We start from the raw sequence: 14,716 nt of genomic DNA on the forward strand, positions 1-14,716 counted from the left end.
AAAGACGAATATCGCAAGGCTCAGCGAAATGTGCCAAAACTCGCATCAGGAGCAGCAGCAGCGGAGTCTCACGTTTCGAAATTTAAATATTTCAATTTGATGCATTTTTTGAAGGATGATTTCGGTGGAGACGCCGGCGGAAATATACGAGGCATATATGACGAACTAATGGACGAAAAATTAATGACATTTAGTACTTTATTGTACGAGACTGAACCTGACAATATGACTCAAATTATGACGGTGCGAAGCGCAAAAGATGACTTCGAAAAGGCAGGACCGTCCAAACAACGACAAAAAGACATGGACAATGAACTTATTGAGATCGAACAAAAAAAACTGAAACTTTTGGAACAGAAAATAGAAAATAATAGCAATAACAAAGAATCTGACGATTTGCTATTTTTCAAAAGTTTGATACCGTTGATGCCGAGCTCGCTGTCAGCAAGCCAGAAACTGCGGATGAGGACTGACTTTCAAAATGTCGTCCTGAAATATTTGGACGAAGACTAATTGTATATATTTTAATAATTTATATTTTTTGTTAGTCGTTTCTTATGTACACCCATTAACCTTTCTCTTATATTATACATTATGCATACTCTTATTACACTCAATTACATACAGTGATACTCATTTTGAGTATCGGGTATAAAAAGGCGAAATGCTGTCCCCAAACCTCAAGCAAGAGGCCGCCCTAAGAAGTTAACGGACTCAGACGCTAGACTTATGATGTCGGAAGTGAGAAAAAATAAGTTGCTAACACCAAAGAATGCTTCTATGGCCATAAACAAAAATGTTACTGTTGGTACTGTTGGCGCAGGCCCGGAGAGAAACTTCAAAGACATCATGTCAGGCAAACTGTTAAACATGGCGGTGGAAATATTATGGTTTGGGGATGATTTACATGGTGGCACGTTGGTCCTCACCAAAAAAATAGATGGTATCATGCGAAAAGAGGACTACTTAAACATTTTGCAAGCCCATCTTCCCAATTTTCTGGAGAAATGTGCTTATCCCGAACCACAAATAACATTTCAACAAGATGGGGATCCGAAGCACACTGCGAAAATTGTTAGAGAATGGCTGGGAAATCAAAATTTTAAACTGATGGAGTGGCCAGCTCAAAGTCCTGACCTCAATCCGATTGAAAACTTATGGTCAATCGTGAAACGACGGCTCGGTCAGTACAAATCAGCCCCATCCAACCTAGGCGATCTCTGGAGCCGCGTAGAATTGGAAAGGAATCGTATTCCAAAAGCTATTATTGAGAATTTGGTAGAGAGTATGTCAAACTGTGTAAATAAAGTAATAGCTAATAAGGGTCTATGGACAAAATATTAATACTATGTTATTTTCTTTGATTTTTGTAAAAGTGCAAAACAGTACATGCGAGTTTTTTTGCTTTTTTCTTTTTCACTCTTTGAAAACTTCTCATTTCGTTTTGTTATTATTACCTATTTGCTAAGAATAAAGTGTATTGATATGGGAAAAAAGTTATTTTGCTTTGCTTTATTCGTTTGGCTATTATGGGCGGCGAAAGTCAGTGATTATGAGTATGTACTCACTTTTGCGCCCCACTGTACACGTACAGTGGTCGGTCCAAGGCGCCGAAGGTGCGAGAGGTCGAGGCAAAGCACCGCTTATGTGCTATCAGGATCGCCAGCGCGTTTAGAACTTTGTCCGACGACGCAGCACTGGTCATCGCTGGACTAGTTCCAATAGCAGAGCAAGTGAGAGAAAAGGCCGAGGTGTATAAGCTATCCCGCAGGGACCCTCCCACGAGAGTCAGCCATTCCACGAGGAATCACGCAGGCACGAGATTCCCACATCGTCTGCCATCTCCTGACGAATAAAGGACGCTGGACCCACAGGCTTATTCCATACATCAAGCTGTGGTTGGAGAGAAATGCTGAGCGGTCACGGATGCTTCAGATCGTACCTGAAGCGGTTTGGCCACGAAACGAAGGACTGGTGCCCATCTTGCGGTCGAGGTATCGTGGATGACGCCCATCACGTCTTCTTCGAGTGCCACCGCTTCGAGTATGAGAGCCATCAGCATCCGCGTTGGAGATATCGTGCCACTCATAGTATCAGATCCCAAGGCGTGGGATGCCACCATTAAGTTCGCCGCCATTATAGTGCGGGAGCTACGGAGAGCAGAGAGGTAAAGGAAAGTGTCGGAGGAGTAAGGAGGCCGTTCCCCACAGCTACGCCCCATTAACCGACCTACAAAACCACAGACTCAGACCCTCACAACTTTCTGTTAATTTTAATATAAGAATAAATTTAATCGAATACAAAAGAATTACTTCATATGTACAAACATACATATAACGAAAACAAAACGAGTGGGAACGTTGTGAGTTGCTGCGGACACCGCAACTCTACATTTATACCCGATACTTAGTCAGTATGGCTCTCCTCCGGCAGACGCCGCTAATATTAAACGACACGACAAAGAGTGCGTGCGAGAGAGACAGAAAATCAGTCTGAGCGTGACGTCGGGCGCTGCCTAGCCAGTGCAAATTGATTTGTTCCTTTTGGGTATAAAAATTATCCGATCTCATCCAGATTCAGCAATCTGATAGATATGGTCGTTATCTATGATTCTGAGTTTTTAGTTTTCTCGAATCTGCAATATTGTGGATGAAACAGATTTTCGTCCTTTGTGTGGGCGGAAGGGGGTGGGGCGAAATTTTGAGATATACGTTTTATAGTGAGATCTAACAGGAGTGCGGATACCAAATTTGGTTACTCTAGCCTTAATAGTCTCTGAGATTTGTGAATATCCTCAGATTTTCGTCCTTTGCGGGGTCGGAAGGGGTTGTGGCGAAATGTTGAAACAAACTTGTCTCGGTCCGATATGTTAGGAGTGTGGATACCAAATTTAGTTGCTCTAGCTTTTGTAGTCTCTGAGATCTAGGCGCTAATGTTTTACTCTAAGCAAAGCCACCTATGCTACGTGGGTGTTAGAGAGAGACAGGGCGAGAAAAAATGAAATTGTTTTCTTGATGCTGGCTATAATAATAGTACGATCCAATTCAGATTCTGCAGTCTAAAAGATATGGTCATTCTCTACGATTCTGCGTTTTTGGTTTTCTTATATCTTTAAAAATGTGGATGCCACAGATTTTCGTCTTTTGTGGGGGCGGAAGTGGGCGGGGCGAAGTTTTGAAATATTTTTGTAGCAGTGACATATCACAGAAGTCTGGATCCAAAACATCGTTGCTCTAGCTCTTATAGTCTTTGAGCACTAGGCGCTGAAGGGGACGGACAGACGGACGGACGGACAGACGGACAGACAGATAGACAGACAGGGCTCAATCGACTCGGCTATTGATGCTGATCAAGAATATATATACTTTATGGGGTCGGAAACGATTCCTTCTGGACGTTACACACATCCACTTTTACCACAAATCTAATATACCCCAATACTCATTTTGAGTATCGGGTATAACAATGCAAATAAATAAAGCTTCCTTTACTTACATCAATGTAACAAAAAGTCTTTCGTTGAGTCCAATTGGTTCTCGAAAGAATGCCTAATGCTTTTGAATTAGCGTTTTAATTTTATTCAAAATGTAATCGTCGGTCTCCACCTGAATTCTTGCGTATTCGGCAAACTTTATTGGGAACCTTCGAAGCTGCTCATACACCCAAATCTCTCTGGGTATTTTCCTTATATCATTTAATAGTTTCTTTATGTGCAAATTTTCGCAACAATTTACACACGCGCTACGGCAACATATCGGTAACGCTTAAAAAGAGATACAGAGAGAGACTACGGCTTTCAGCAATCAGATCAGCCGACAATGTGGGCACCTGCCAGCTGATTCTGCCTGAAAAAAGCTCTCAGATCAGCTCGGCTTTCAGCTCCGATTTCATCTACAGTGTGCGCAGCTAAAACTGAAAAAAAAGTATTTCAGATACAGCCAGAAAAGGACCTGAGCCTGAGCAAGGACCGTAACTTTTATATGTTGTAAACTAAAAATTGCAATATAAAAATTATTTCCCAATTTTAATTGAAAATAATACTCTCATAAATAAAGTTTGCAAGCTAAAGCATTGGGGACTTTTTTCCACAGGTATATTATTTAACTTCAATGTTTCGTTTGCGACGAACGCCCTCCTAATTCTGAAATTTTTGTTTATTTTTTATTAAGGCTTACCTCCAGCCCCCTATTAACGTTCCTAGGAGATGGAACTCGACCTTCCTTGCCCTTATTCTGTTTAAGAACTTCTGTGAGAATCACGTTAATCACTTGCTAAAATTGACTGAAGAAGATGGGGCTGAAGCTAATGAACTGGTCGAAGCACTAAAAGCGATATATTTTGCCACACAAAGCTTAAGATGGAACAGCTATATTTTCTGCGATTTTTACAAGATGTGGCTAGACCTCACGTTGACAGTGCAAGCCATGAATTGGTTACTTCAGCCATCTACTTGGATCACAGGATGCAAATGTTTTTGACTCCAATGATTGAGCTGTCGTCTACAAGCCAGTTTTCTACCGCGTCGCAGAGCACTTGCTCGTTACTAGTTGAGTTCCTTAATTCCATTGCTGTTGCTTTAGGTCATAAGGAATCAGACGAAGACGAGAAAAATTAAGTTCAGCTGGCAATAAATGAGATCAACAGTTCCGATCCGAAGCCAATTTAAATCAATCGAAAAATTATGAATTATTGGGAGAAGAACAAATTCATATATCCCCGCTTGTATCAATTGGCCACCTGTGCCATTGTGTTTCTGCAACACAAGTGTTCGGGCGAAGCCCGAGTGTAAATTTTGTACCATCGTTCTATTGCCTATCAATTCACTTTCCTTTCCATTTTGGTCATTATACTAAACTAACGTAACGTAAGCGTAGCTTTATCTATGCTCGCTCAGCAACATGCTCTCATTTAATCATCTAGTCTTTATCTATGCGCGCTCTTGTTATCTTTTCTTTCCTCTAGCAGTTACCGCTTGATATAGTTGGAGAACAGACCATTTTTGTCCCCAATCTATTACTTTGGCTCGAGATCGGCTCGCTTGCCTCATCCAATTGTATCACTCTAATACTATTGAAAAAGGCTCTGGCATCTTCGGCCACCCTCAACACACAAAATACCTATAATAAAATTTATAACGTTTTCGGAAATTATTAATTCGTGAAATTATTGAACAATCATAGTCAGCGAAAAAGCTCGTTGTCTCAACAACAAGTCTGCGTTGAAAGGGAATTTTCGGCACTGAAACTTATCTTGTGCGACTTGCGATGCTATTTATTAGAATATTCAAATAAACAAATTATGCTTTTTAAACTTAACAAATTATAAATAAATGTTGAACTAGATTTCCACTGCATACGACACATACTATACACCTGCCCCTCACTCTCCCCACAAAGGTCCTTTCATTTAATAACAACGACCCCATGCAACTTATCTCAAACGCCACCAACTCAAATTCCAAAACTATCCTCAAATTCCTAGAAACCGAAAATATCCGTGGCAAAATATAACCGAGCATACTGTAAATAAATACTCATCCCAACATCTTTGTATAGATGTACATATAAAATCTGATCCAATTACCCTAGAGCCTAAGGCCTCAGTAGCAATAGCTCCAACTTTTGTTAATATTTAGTTTTAACTAGCTTTTAGCATTATTTAATAATAATAATAATAGAAAACTACATACGGTACGACAACACCCCTTTTACAAGATAAGAAGGATATTTGTAAGCCTATGGCCACCTGTAAGCTTATCATAAAGGAGCAATACAATCAACTGACAGACGATAAGTGGCGAGTAGGGTTACGTTGTCGCATAACTCGGCTAACATGCACGACCATAGATAAAAAGCGCACCTCTGAGCTCTGCAAACTAGGCAGGGAAAGGTGCAGCGCAGTCATACGTTCCCTCACAGGACACTGGCTAGTAGGCACCCACGCTAACAGGCTGGGTGCCCCACATAATGATTTCTGCCGCAGCTGCAGAGACGAGGACGAGGAGGAGACATTGGAACACCTGTTCTGCTCCTGTCCAGCTCTCAGCAGAATAAGGGCTACAACACTTAGGCTCTGCCTTTCTAAACGACGTTGTCTACGTTGTGTCCCAGGAAGATCGCAAACTTTATAAGAGCATCTGGCTGGGGCAACTGCTGACATGAAGTCTCAGTTGCAGGAAGGGAATGATCCCAAGCGGCATAACATTGGGGCGAAACCGGCCTAAGTGTGCCGAGCCCCGAGCGAGCCTCGCAGCCGCCTCTACCTATCCTAGCCTAACCTATATTTCCCCTGGACCGGGGATCACACACCTGCCCCATGATTTTAATTTGCAAAAGAAGTGGGTGACGGGAAACAAATTTCAAATAAATCTATGACTAGTTTAGATTTAAGCCAGGGAGGCATTTGTTGTTTATTTTAGATTTGGATTTTTGATTTGCCACTGAAGGCCTTTTGATTTTATTAAGTTTCTTAATATAAATCCAAATTATAATTATCATATCGAAACATCAATAAGAGCGTAGTTGCACATATATTTAATTATATTTAATCGCCGGGGCTGAGTGTGTCGGATGAAATTTAGGGTTAGGGAAATGGCCCTTGTCTGGACGCACGCGAAAAGCCGATGAAAACGTTCTTCCGTCTGAGGAAGAATGCCCCGCGATAGAAGCGAAGCTCAAATATTACAAAGATTTATAAAGTGGATGGGGATGAATGATCTGCATTGATTTAGTTGCTACTGTTGGTATTGTTTTTGTTGTTGGTTTGGACACGCTTCGAATGCGAACGGAGTACGCGGCTGTTCCCGTCTGCACTGCGCTCGCGTACAGTCTGACGCTCGGCCGAGGGGCTCCAGTCAAGGGCATGATGTACAACTGCACGAACAGTCAGCAGAAGGGGCTTACTGGGAGGACTATCGCAATCAGACTGTGAGACATCCGCACCCACATCTCCAACCATGGGCGAAAGCGAGAATCGAGGCGTCAGCAGATGGGGCTCACTGGAAGGACTATCGCAATCAGGCTGCGAGACATCCACACCCACATCACCAGCCATGGGCGCAAGCGAGAATCGAGGCGTCAGCACAGACGGCAGCATGTCGGCAGTAGATTGGTGGAGCTCCACGGGGTGCGATGAATTAACCTCTAGCTCGCCCTCCTGCAAGAAAACACGTCTAAAGCAACTTCACATATGGATCAAAGTACACTCAAAATACATTGCGGGCACTTTCGAATTGCTGGTTTTCCTGGTTTGCCTCGATTTGCTCCATGGTGGACATTTCCACGTCCTGCGCAAGCTTCTTAAGCTCTGAAGTTTGCAATCCTTCCTCATAGACACCAGCGTCTGCGGGTAAAAGATAGATATCTTAGAAGAGTGTAAACCAGATTGTGTGCACTGTACCTTTGAGTATTTTAACCATTTCGCGGTAGGATTGGCTGCGCAATTTCATTTTCTTTTTATCTAGAAAAATCACAAAACACAATAGAGACACCGATAAATACAAAAGCCAGCTCGTTTGTCATAACGGCAGTTCGTGTGCTGCCTATCGTAGCTGCTATTTATTGTTACCATAACTAAGTGTGACCGTAGGCATTGGGAATCAGCTGGAACATTCTGTTTTAGTTAGAGCGCGAATGGGTGAAACGGCCAATCTAGCTTACGTTAGGTTAGCTAGTGGCGGCTGTCAGACTCTCTAGTAGCCGGAACTCTTAGGCCAACACACTTAGGCCGGTTTCGGCCCGTTGTGGCATGATGCAATTATACAACGTGGTCTCGTCGGCAAAAGTTAGTCCCTTAACGTATGCTAGCAATAAGTGCGAGTGAAGGGCACATAGTATAGTGAGTGTGAGTGAGACGGTATATGTTGATGTTGATTAACCCTTAACAGGCCCGTGGGTTTTAAAATTTTAAAATAAAATGATTTTACTGATATATTAATATTTAAATTTTATGCAGCCATTAATAATTTTTCTTCAACATTTTTAGTTATATTAAAATGTTCTTTTACATAATATATAAAGATTACTTCTAATTCTGTGGTATTTTTTTTATATGCTTTTTATAATTTTGTGGTTGTCGGGACATAAGGGCTAAGAATATATCAAAATATTCGTCCGTAAACAACCTTCATCATCAACAAGCAAGCATGCACTGACGATAAGGGACAACACGAACGAACTTCGGCTCCCGACGAGACCACCTTGTATAATTGCATCATGCGTTGTGGGATCTTCTTGGGATCTTCGCTCTTCCCTTTATCGGGGGACGCGATGTCAGCAACTATCCCATACGGATGCTTTTATGAAGTTTTCAATCTGTCTGGCACCTCTTCTGGACATTGAGTGAGACCAAATGTAGCCTTTTTCTGCTTAGAGGTGGACTACGTTTGCATGGGTACCTATTGGCCAATGCCCAATACGTGTGCTATGACTGCGCTGCAATTATTTGGAGAAGGGGGATCGTTGTGCCAGATCTGGCCAGATCTGGCCAGCTCGTCTGCTATACAGTTGCCTTCACTGTTTTTGTGTCCCGGAGCCCATATTAGCATAATTACAAATTTCTGAGCAATTTCGTGATGATATTTGCGGCAGATTCCCACGGTGGCCGAGTTCGATGAAATCACACGTAATGATTTGATCGCAGCTTAGCTGCCTAACGGTAACTGCCTGAAGGCAGTTTCCCTGGTTGATATGACATCCGCCTGGAAGACGCATTTTTATTCCTCCTCCGACCTTTTTGTACATCTTGGATCCATTTGTGAATATGTTTATGGCCCCATCTGGGCCTGAAGGTTTCTCGAGACAGTTGTCTCTGTGGGGGATGGTTTTTTCAAAGGGGGTATCTGCGTACTCCTTTGGAACGCCGTAGTCCGTTTCTGTGGGTCAATATTGCTGTTGTTTCATGAGTGATGAGTGACCTATGTGCTATGGTGGCCATTGGTCGGAGTCTTTTAGACAAATTGCTGCCATTTCTGCCTGCTTAGAATGCCATTTAGCGAATAATTTGAGGTGGTGCGGAGAGCTTCACTGATGAAGAGCGCGCGCAGATGTTTGGTGGCCACCACGCTGGGACTCCGTAGAGCAGTATTGGTCTATCTATCGATAGAGATACCCATTGGATTATGCTTGGGCCCATGCCTTATTTTAAGCCAAAGGCTATTTCGCATGTGTAGATGGCTGTCGTGGCTTTCTTCACTCTTTCTTTCCAATTAAGCTTCTGTCAATTGCCAACCCTAAGTAACTGGCACTGTCGCTAAAGTAGAGCCTCAATTTAGTGTTGGGTGATGAGGGGTGGAGTCTTGAACATATTTTATAATAGCACTTGTTCTGTTTTCGTGTGATTAGCTTCCAGTCGTGCGAGCCTTGCAGTCATTACGTCGTATAGCATTTGATGGTACTTCCCCGAAAAGATAATGACAACGTCGTTCGCGTACGCCACTTCTTTACACGGTGCCACTTCTTTCTTACTTCAACTTGTAGCCGTTCTTCGCTACTCCACAGACCTTGTCTGGCGCCTGCGGCATTTCATCTTGCTAAATTAGTAACTTCTTAACGAAATATAATACTTTCATTAAACAAACTTTATTAGATAGAAAAAAGTGCCAAATGTAGTTTGCATTAGTACAAAGTGCTACGACGTCTGGAAGCTTAACAATTAAGTGTCAAAGTTTAATTTTGTTCGGGTGCATATTTTCCTGTTAAAAAAAAAAATATTGTTATATTTTTGGATTAATAAACCAAATCAATAACCAAAGCAGACTGAGCCATCTGTTTCCACCAAAACGAAAAAAGGAGTTGCCCAATTATTTCCTATCCAAATTGGAGATTGTGTTAAGAATAAATTATATATATATAAATAAAGCACAAGTTAATTTTCCCTGATTTAGGTGTCAAGTTTACACTAATGCATCAAAAAGTCAGGTTTCCTTTTGAAAATAAGATTTGTTTTGTTGTATCAAAAGTAATTATGAAAAGTAAGAAATCTTGCGGGTTGTGAAAATGGGGGCCCCAATTTATGTGTATTCAAAAGTAATGCGGACAACTTTTGTGAACATGAAAAACGGAGCCTGGCTTGTTATATAACTTTTTCTAATTTTTTATTTCTGTAAAATAATCATGCACATTGGAAGTAACATCTAATAATCTTAATGTTTCCAGAGAACAATTATTTGCCGATTCATGAAAAACTGTCCGATTATCTGGGAAATTCTCTATTGGAAACATGAGTTGATTTTATGGTCGGCTCCGCTCGCGTCCCAGCCGACTATTTGGCGCAGCGGATGCTGATTTACAGTGGTGGCGATTTCTCTGCAGAGGTCTCAGAGACATCTTTTGAGCTCTCCACCACAGTAGTGTCGTCATCTGTGTCGTCAGAGATGTCACCACGACACATTGCTCCGAAGTCCCGCAGCAATGACGAGCTCGTGGTCGGGTGCTTCGATCTCCGAGGCAACGCCCAGCTCGACTGGGTTGGGCAGGACGGGCCTAGGCCGGTTCGTCCGACTTACAGATATTTATGGTCACTAAGCTGAAGCCGAAGTTGAGCTCCCTTTAGATGCTTCAATCGGGGATAGCGACTCCATATTGTCCCCCGCAACTTTACCAGAGGGTAGGGCAGCCGCAGGATTGCATAGCCACTCTACCAACGTGTCGGTTTTGAGGGTTTGTTTCAGCGCCTTTCCCCGTGCAGGCTTTCCTCTGCTATGGAGGGAGTTAGGTCCTTGGCCCGCTGGCTTTCCCTGTTCGGGATTGCTCCCCGTTGGCAATTGGGGGGTGACAGACTCATTTGTGTTTTGTTTTGTTTGGTTTTTAAACTATTCCACTGTGAGCCCACAATTTGCTAAGAGGGGCTGGATCCGTCCGAGTAGAGATCCACGTTGCCCGAATAGGTCATCCTTATAACATGCCCTACAGGCCCCCAGCCAAGCTGACTCCCGGCACGGATCGAGTGACACCTTAGTCCGGCCCGGTGTGGGGTGAAAGTTGGGCTGGGATATGGCTAGTTAGAGTGTAGGAATGGGTAAGTCAATTGCTCTGGTAATGGTGTCAATTGAATGGTAATGCATCTTTGTTTTTTAATTTGTATACCCGATACTCAAAAAGAGTATAGATCTGTGGGGAAAGTCCAGAATGAAATGTTTCCGACCCCATAAAGTATATATGTATATTCTTGATCAGCATAAAAAGCGGAGTCGTTAGAGCCATGTGTTTTTGTCCGTGTGTCCGTCCCTATGAGCGCCTAGTTCTCAGAGACTACAAGATCTAGAGCAACCAAATTTGGTATCCACACTCCTGTGATATCGCACCTGCACAAGTGTATTACAAAATTTTGCAAAGGCCATTGGCTACACATCCATTAGGTGTCACTATTAGGAATGAGCGGGCAAACAAGTGTTTTTTTTTAGCGTATGTATTGCGAATTACAACTCAGCTCAGCACCATCAATATTTAGTCCTTGTACCCTGATTCATTATAGATCTAAAGAATAGAAGTCGCATCAATAGTTTATTTCATGATAATATTTTCAAGCTGAAATGCACGTAGGCCCCACTGTCAGTCGAGGCGGAGTCGCCTTCTCTTAGCTTTTAAGACCCACACTCCGACTCCCGAGTTCAACAAATCTGTCTCGTCGTTATTGATTTCGAACTTCAACTTTTGAAGTTATTTGGTTTTTTTTTTCCCTTCCTAACTCTTGCTCTATCTTCCTCTCTTTCACTGGTCTTGGCAATTTTCTGCTGAAGAATGTTAGGATACAAATCGAAGTGCTCAGACAACTCAATAATTTCGGGCAGAGGCCCGGTGTGAACGAAACGAAAAAAAGCTGCTGGGATAGTGTCGCCGACAAGCAGAACTCGGACAATATTAGTAATTAACAGACATTTTCATCAGAAGTTTCCTTCGTGACGCCAAAGGTCGCCTGACAGCTGGTGCGGGGCTAAGAGAAGCTGTCAAAAAGATTGCTGCGCACTGTTTATCTCAAAAACAACTTTAATGCAGCTTCACTTAAATTAGAGTAAGGCTTTAAGCTATCATACTTTTCATTTTCCTTTGTCTTTGGGGTCTTTGTCAGTAGCGGGTATAAGGTGGAGGAGTGGAGCAAGGCCCCCTAGATAAGCTGTCCCAAGAGTCCCAAGTCCAAAGCTTGGCAAAAGCACTATTATGTACTATGACTGCATTGCATTTTTATAACCATCAAAAATGTGCCCTCATGCAGATACGAGTACATGGCTACACATATGTAGATAGATCTACAATCACATGTCCACAAATATATTGGGTGGCGCTACACATATGTGTACTCATGCCAGGCACATGCACATAGCCCATATTATTACCAGGGACAAAAATTAAACAAAAACCCAGAAGGGGAAGCCCAAAACTGGAGATGTGCTTAGCTCAAATACCCTGTCTGGTACGGCTCCATGGGAATGACATGCATGCATCGATTTGTGCTGAGCCCATCTAATCATACTCGTTCAAAGTAAATCAATGTTGGATTCGAGCAATGTTGGTAAGGAACAGCGACGTTTTTTAAATACATATCCGACTTAATGACAATAATATCGTATTTCTTGCATGGCCTCGTATAATGGAGTAATGCTAAAACATCGCTGGATGTCCTTGATCTTTCGGCAAAGTAGAGTATTTTTTCTGAGAGAGGCATTACTGATTTGTCCAAAATAAGTAGTGCGAACTCAGAGCTAGCTGCCCATTGTATAGGTTTTTTTCATTGGGTTTCTCTTTAAGAGAATATTATTAGAATATTCATTAGATTATTCACACTGAAAGAATATGTTATATAATATACAAAAATGCAAGTCTTTTGAATACGGCCCATGTTTAATCCGATAAGTAAGTAAAAATCTGCTCCAGATACTCCGTAAAGAGGTGCACCACACGTCATCGTATTATTCATTGGACTATAATATTTTTTGATCGTGTTAATTAGATGAATGTAAAGATCTCTTCTTGTTCCTGCTGCTGCTGTAAAATATACTGATCCTCTACAAGTTTTACCAAATCACCGTAATACTCATTTGCCTATTTGTTTTGCCCGTCAAAGTCTTGAATGGAGATATCTTGGCACTTCTCGGAGAAGTGAAGTTTATAAACGACTGTATCCTGCCAACATGTTTGTACCAGGCTTTCGGATCTTCTGCGCCAAACTTGTTTAACATGGCTGTGACGACCCTTTTCATTCGTTGACACATACTTAAACGTGGTAATTCTCTTTCTTACTCAACTCCATCGGTCCAATATGGTCAATATGATACGTTTGCAAAGGCCCATTCGATTTTTCAATTACATTCAAATACCCTTCTTTCTTCCAAAAGTTCGCGTCGCTCAAAATGCAAACCACACAAGACCTAAAAATCCTATCCACTTTCCCCATAAACTGTGCATTGTATTCATCCTAGATTGTATAACAATCAACTCTTCAACTGGATCCTTGCACAAAATGTCATGCTTCAAATAAAAGTCAGTGTGTAAAAGAGAGGAAATGAGTAAGCGCGCGGAAGGAGTTGCGTAGCCACTGCGATTTGATTGGTTCATTCTGGCTTTATCTGGATCTAATCCAGATCCAACAGTCTGGTAGAAATGGTCATTTTCTACTCTATATGTTTGATTTTCTCGTATTTTTTAAATTTTGGATGTCACAGATTTTCTTCTTTTGTGCGGTATTTTTGAAATACACTTATAACAGTGCGGTATCACAGGAGTCTGGATACAAAATTTAATTGTTCTAGCTCTATGGACGGACAGACAGACGTAGCTATATCGACTCGGCAAATGATGCTGATCAATATATATGTTTTGTGGGGTCATTCTGGGTGTTAAACACATCCACTTTCACCACAAATCTAATATACCACTGTACTCTCTTTAAGGATCGGGTATAAAAATGCTCTGTTGGTTTTGTAGCTCATATAAAAACTCGAAAAGTCCTGCACCAATTGAGCTGACATTGTGTTATGTAAAATTAATTCACAGGATGGTTATAGGCTACATGTATACATATTTGGAAACAGGACCGCAGAAAATCGCAATTTTAGTATTCCAAATTCAAGTTCATGAAAAAGAAAATATTCGACGCGTAAGAAGAAAGGCATCAAGGGATAACTTGTATCGAGCAGTGTTCAATACGATTGCCCGGTTGAATGCTCTTCGCATCCAGGTTTCAGCAACAGAGAAGAATCGAGAAGACGGCTTTCGAATATGACTGAGGAAGAACGGGCATCCGTACGAGTGAAAATTTCGGTTAAAAGCATCCAGACTATTGCGTGTTTCCGTGTCGGTAAACCAAAAAATATTGTATACACACAATTATTGTCTTATTGAAACTTATTTGAAAGGTTTTCTTTCCTCGAATATCTTTCTTATACGTATTTTCGTCAGTGCCCCAGAGCGGAAATGGCAAGAATGCCACGATTAGTAGTGAAAAAGGGTAGAAAAGAGGAACAACATCAGAGATTAGGAGGGAGAATGCTCTACTCGGTGCTGAATACCAAAATTCATGTTTATTTAAATAAAATTTGTTGTTTGTTCGCAGCTACAAAAGAAGACTGAAGCCAGCTTCCCGCATCTACTGCATCTACGCGTTAAAAGTGTTAAGCCGATAATATGAAACAGAAAGCAGTGTTCAGGGGTATTTTTACACTTATGCCCTGATATGGGGGCCAGGAAGAACCGAAAAAAAAGCATTGAGGGAGTTGAACTTG

At 41.8% G+C, this 14,716-nt stretch overlaps 1 protein-coding gene across 1 annotated transcript; it reads right to left on the reverse strand.

Annotated features, from left to right (window-relative positions):
- Positions 1-6,460: 6,460 nt before the first annotated feature.
- On the reverse strand, positions 6,461-7,523 carry LOC108164869. Its single transcript, XM_033393913.1, has 3 exons — positions 7,399-7,523; positions 7,214-7,341; positions 6,461-7,155 (listed from the first exon to the last, which is right to left on the reverse strand). The coding sequence occupies exons 1-3, from the start codon at positions 7,445-7,447 to the stop codon at positions 6,727-6,729; spliced, it is 606 nt and encodes a 201-aa protein (XP_033249804.1). The 5' UTR covers positions 7,448-7,523; the 3' UTR covers positions 6,461-6,726.
- Positions 7,524-14,716: the final 7,193 nt, after the last annotated feature.

Source organism: Drosophila miranda, chromosome XL (assembly GCF_003369915.1).
Source record: "Drosophila miranda strain MSH22 chromosome XL, D.miranda_PacBio2.1, whole genome shotgun sequence".
Classification (NCBI taxonomy): Eukaryota; Metazoa; Arthropoda; class Insecta; order Diptera; family Drosophilidae; genus Drosophila; species Drosophila miranda.

Excerpts from the sequence above, each read along its gene's own strand:
- LOC108164869 (XM_033393913.1), bottom strand. The coding sequence starts at position 7,447 with ATGAAATTGCGCAGCCAATCCTACCGCGAAATGGTTAAAATACTCAAA. Across the intron at positions 7,342-7,398 it reads AATGGTTAAAATACTCAAAG|ACGCTGGTGTCTATGAGGAA; the intron begins GTACAGTGCACA and ends TTTTACCCGCAG. Across the intron at positions 7,156-7,213 it reads AATTCGAAAGTGCCCGCAAT|GAGGGCGAGCTAGAGGTTAA; the intron begins GTATTTTGAGTG and ends GTTTTCTTGCAG.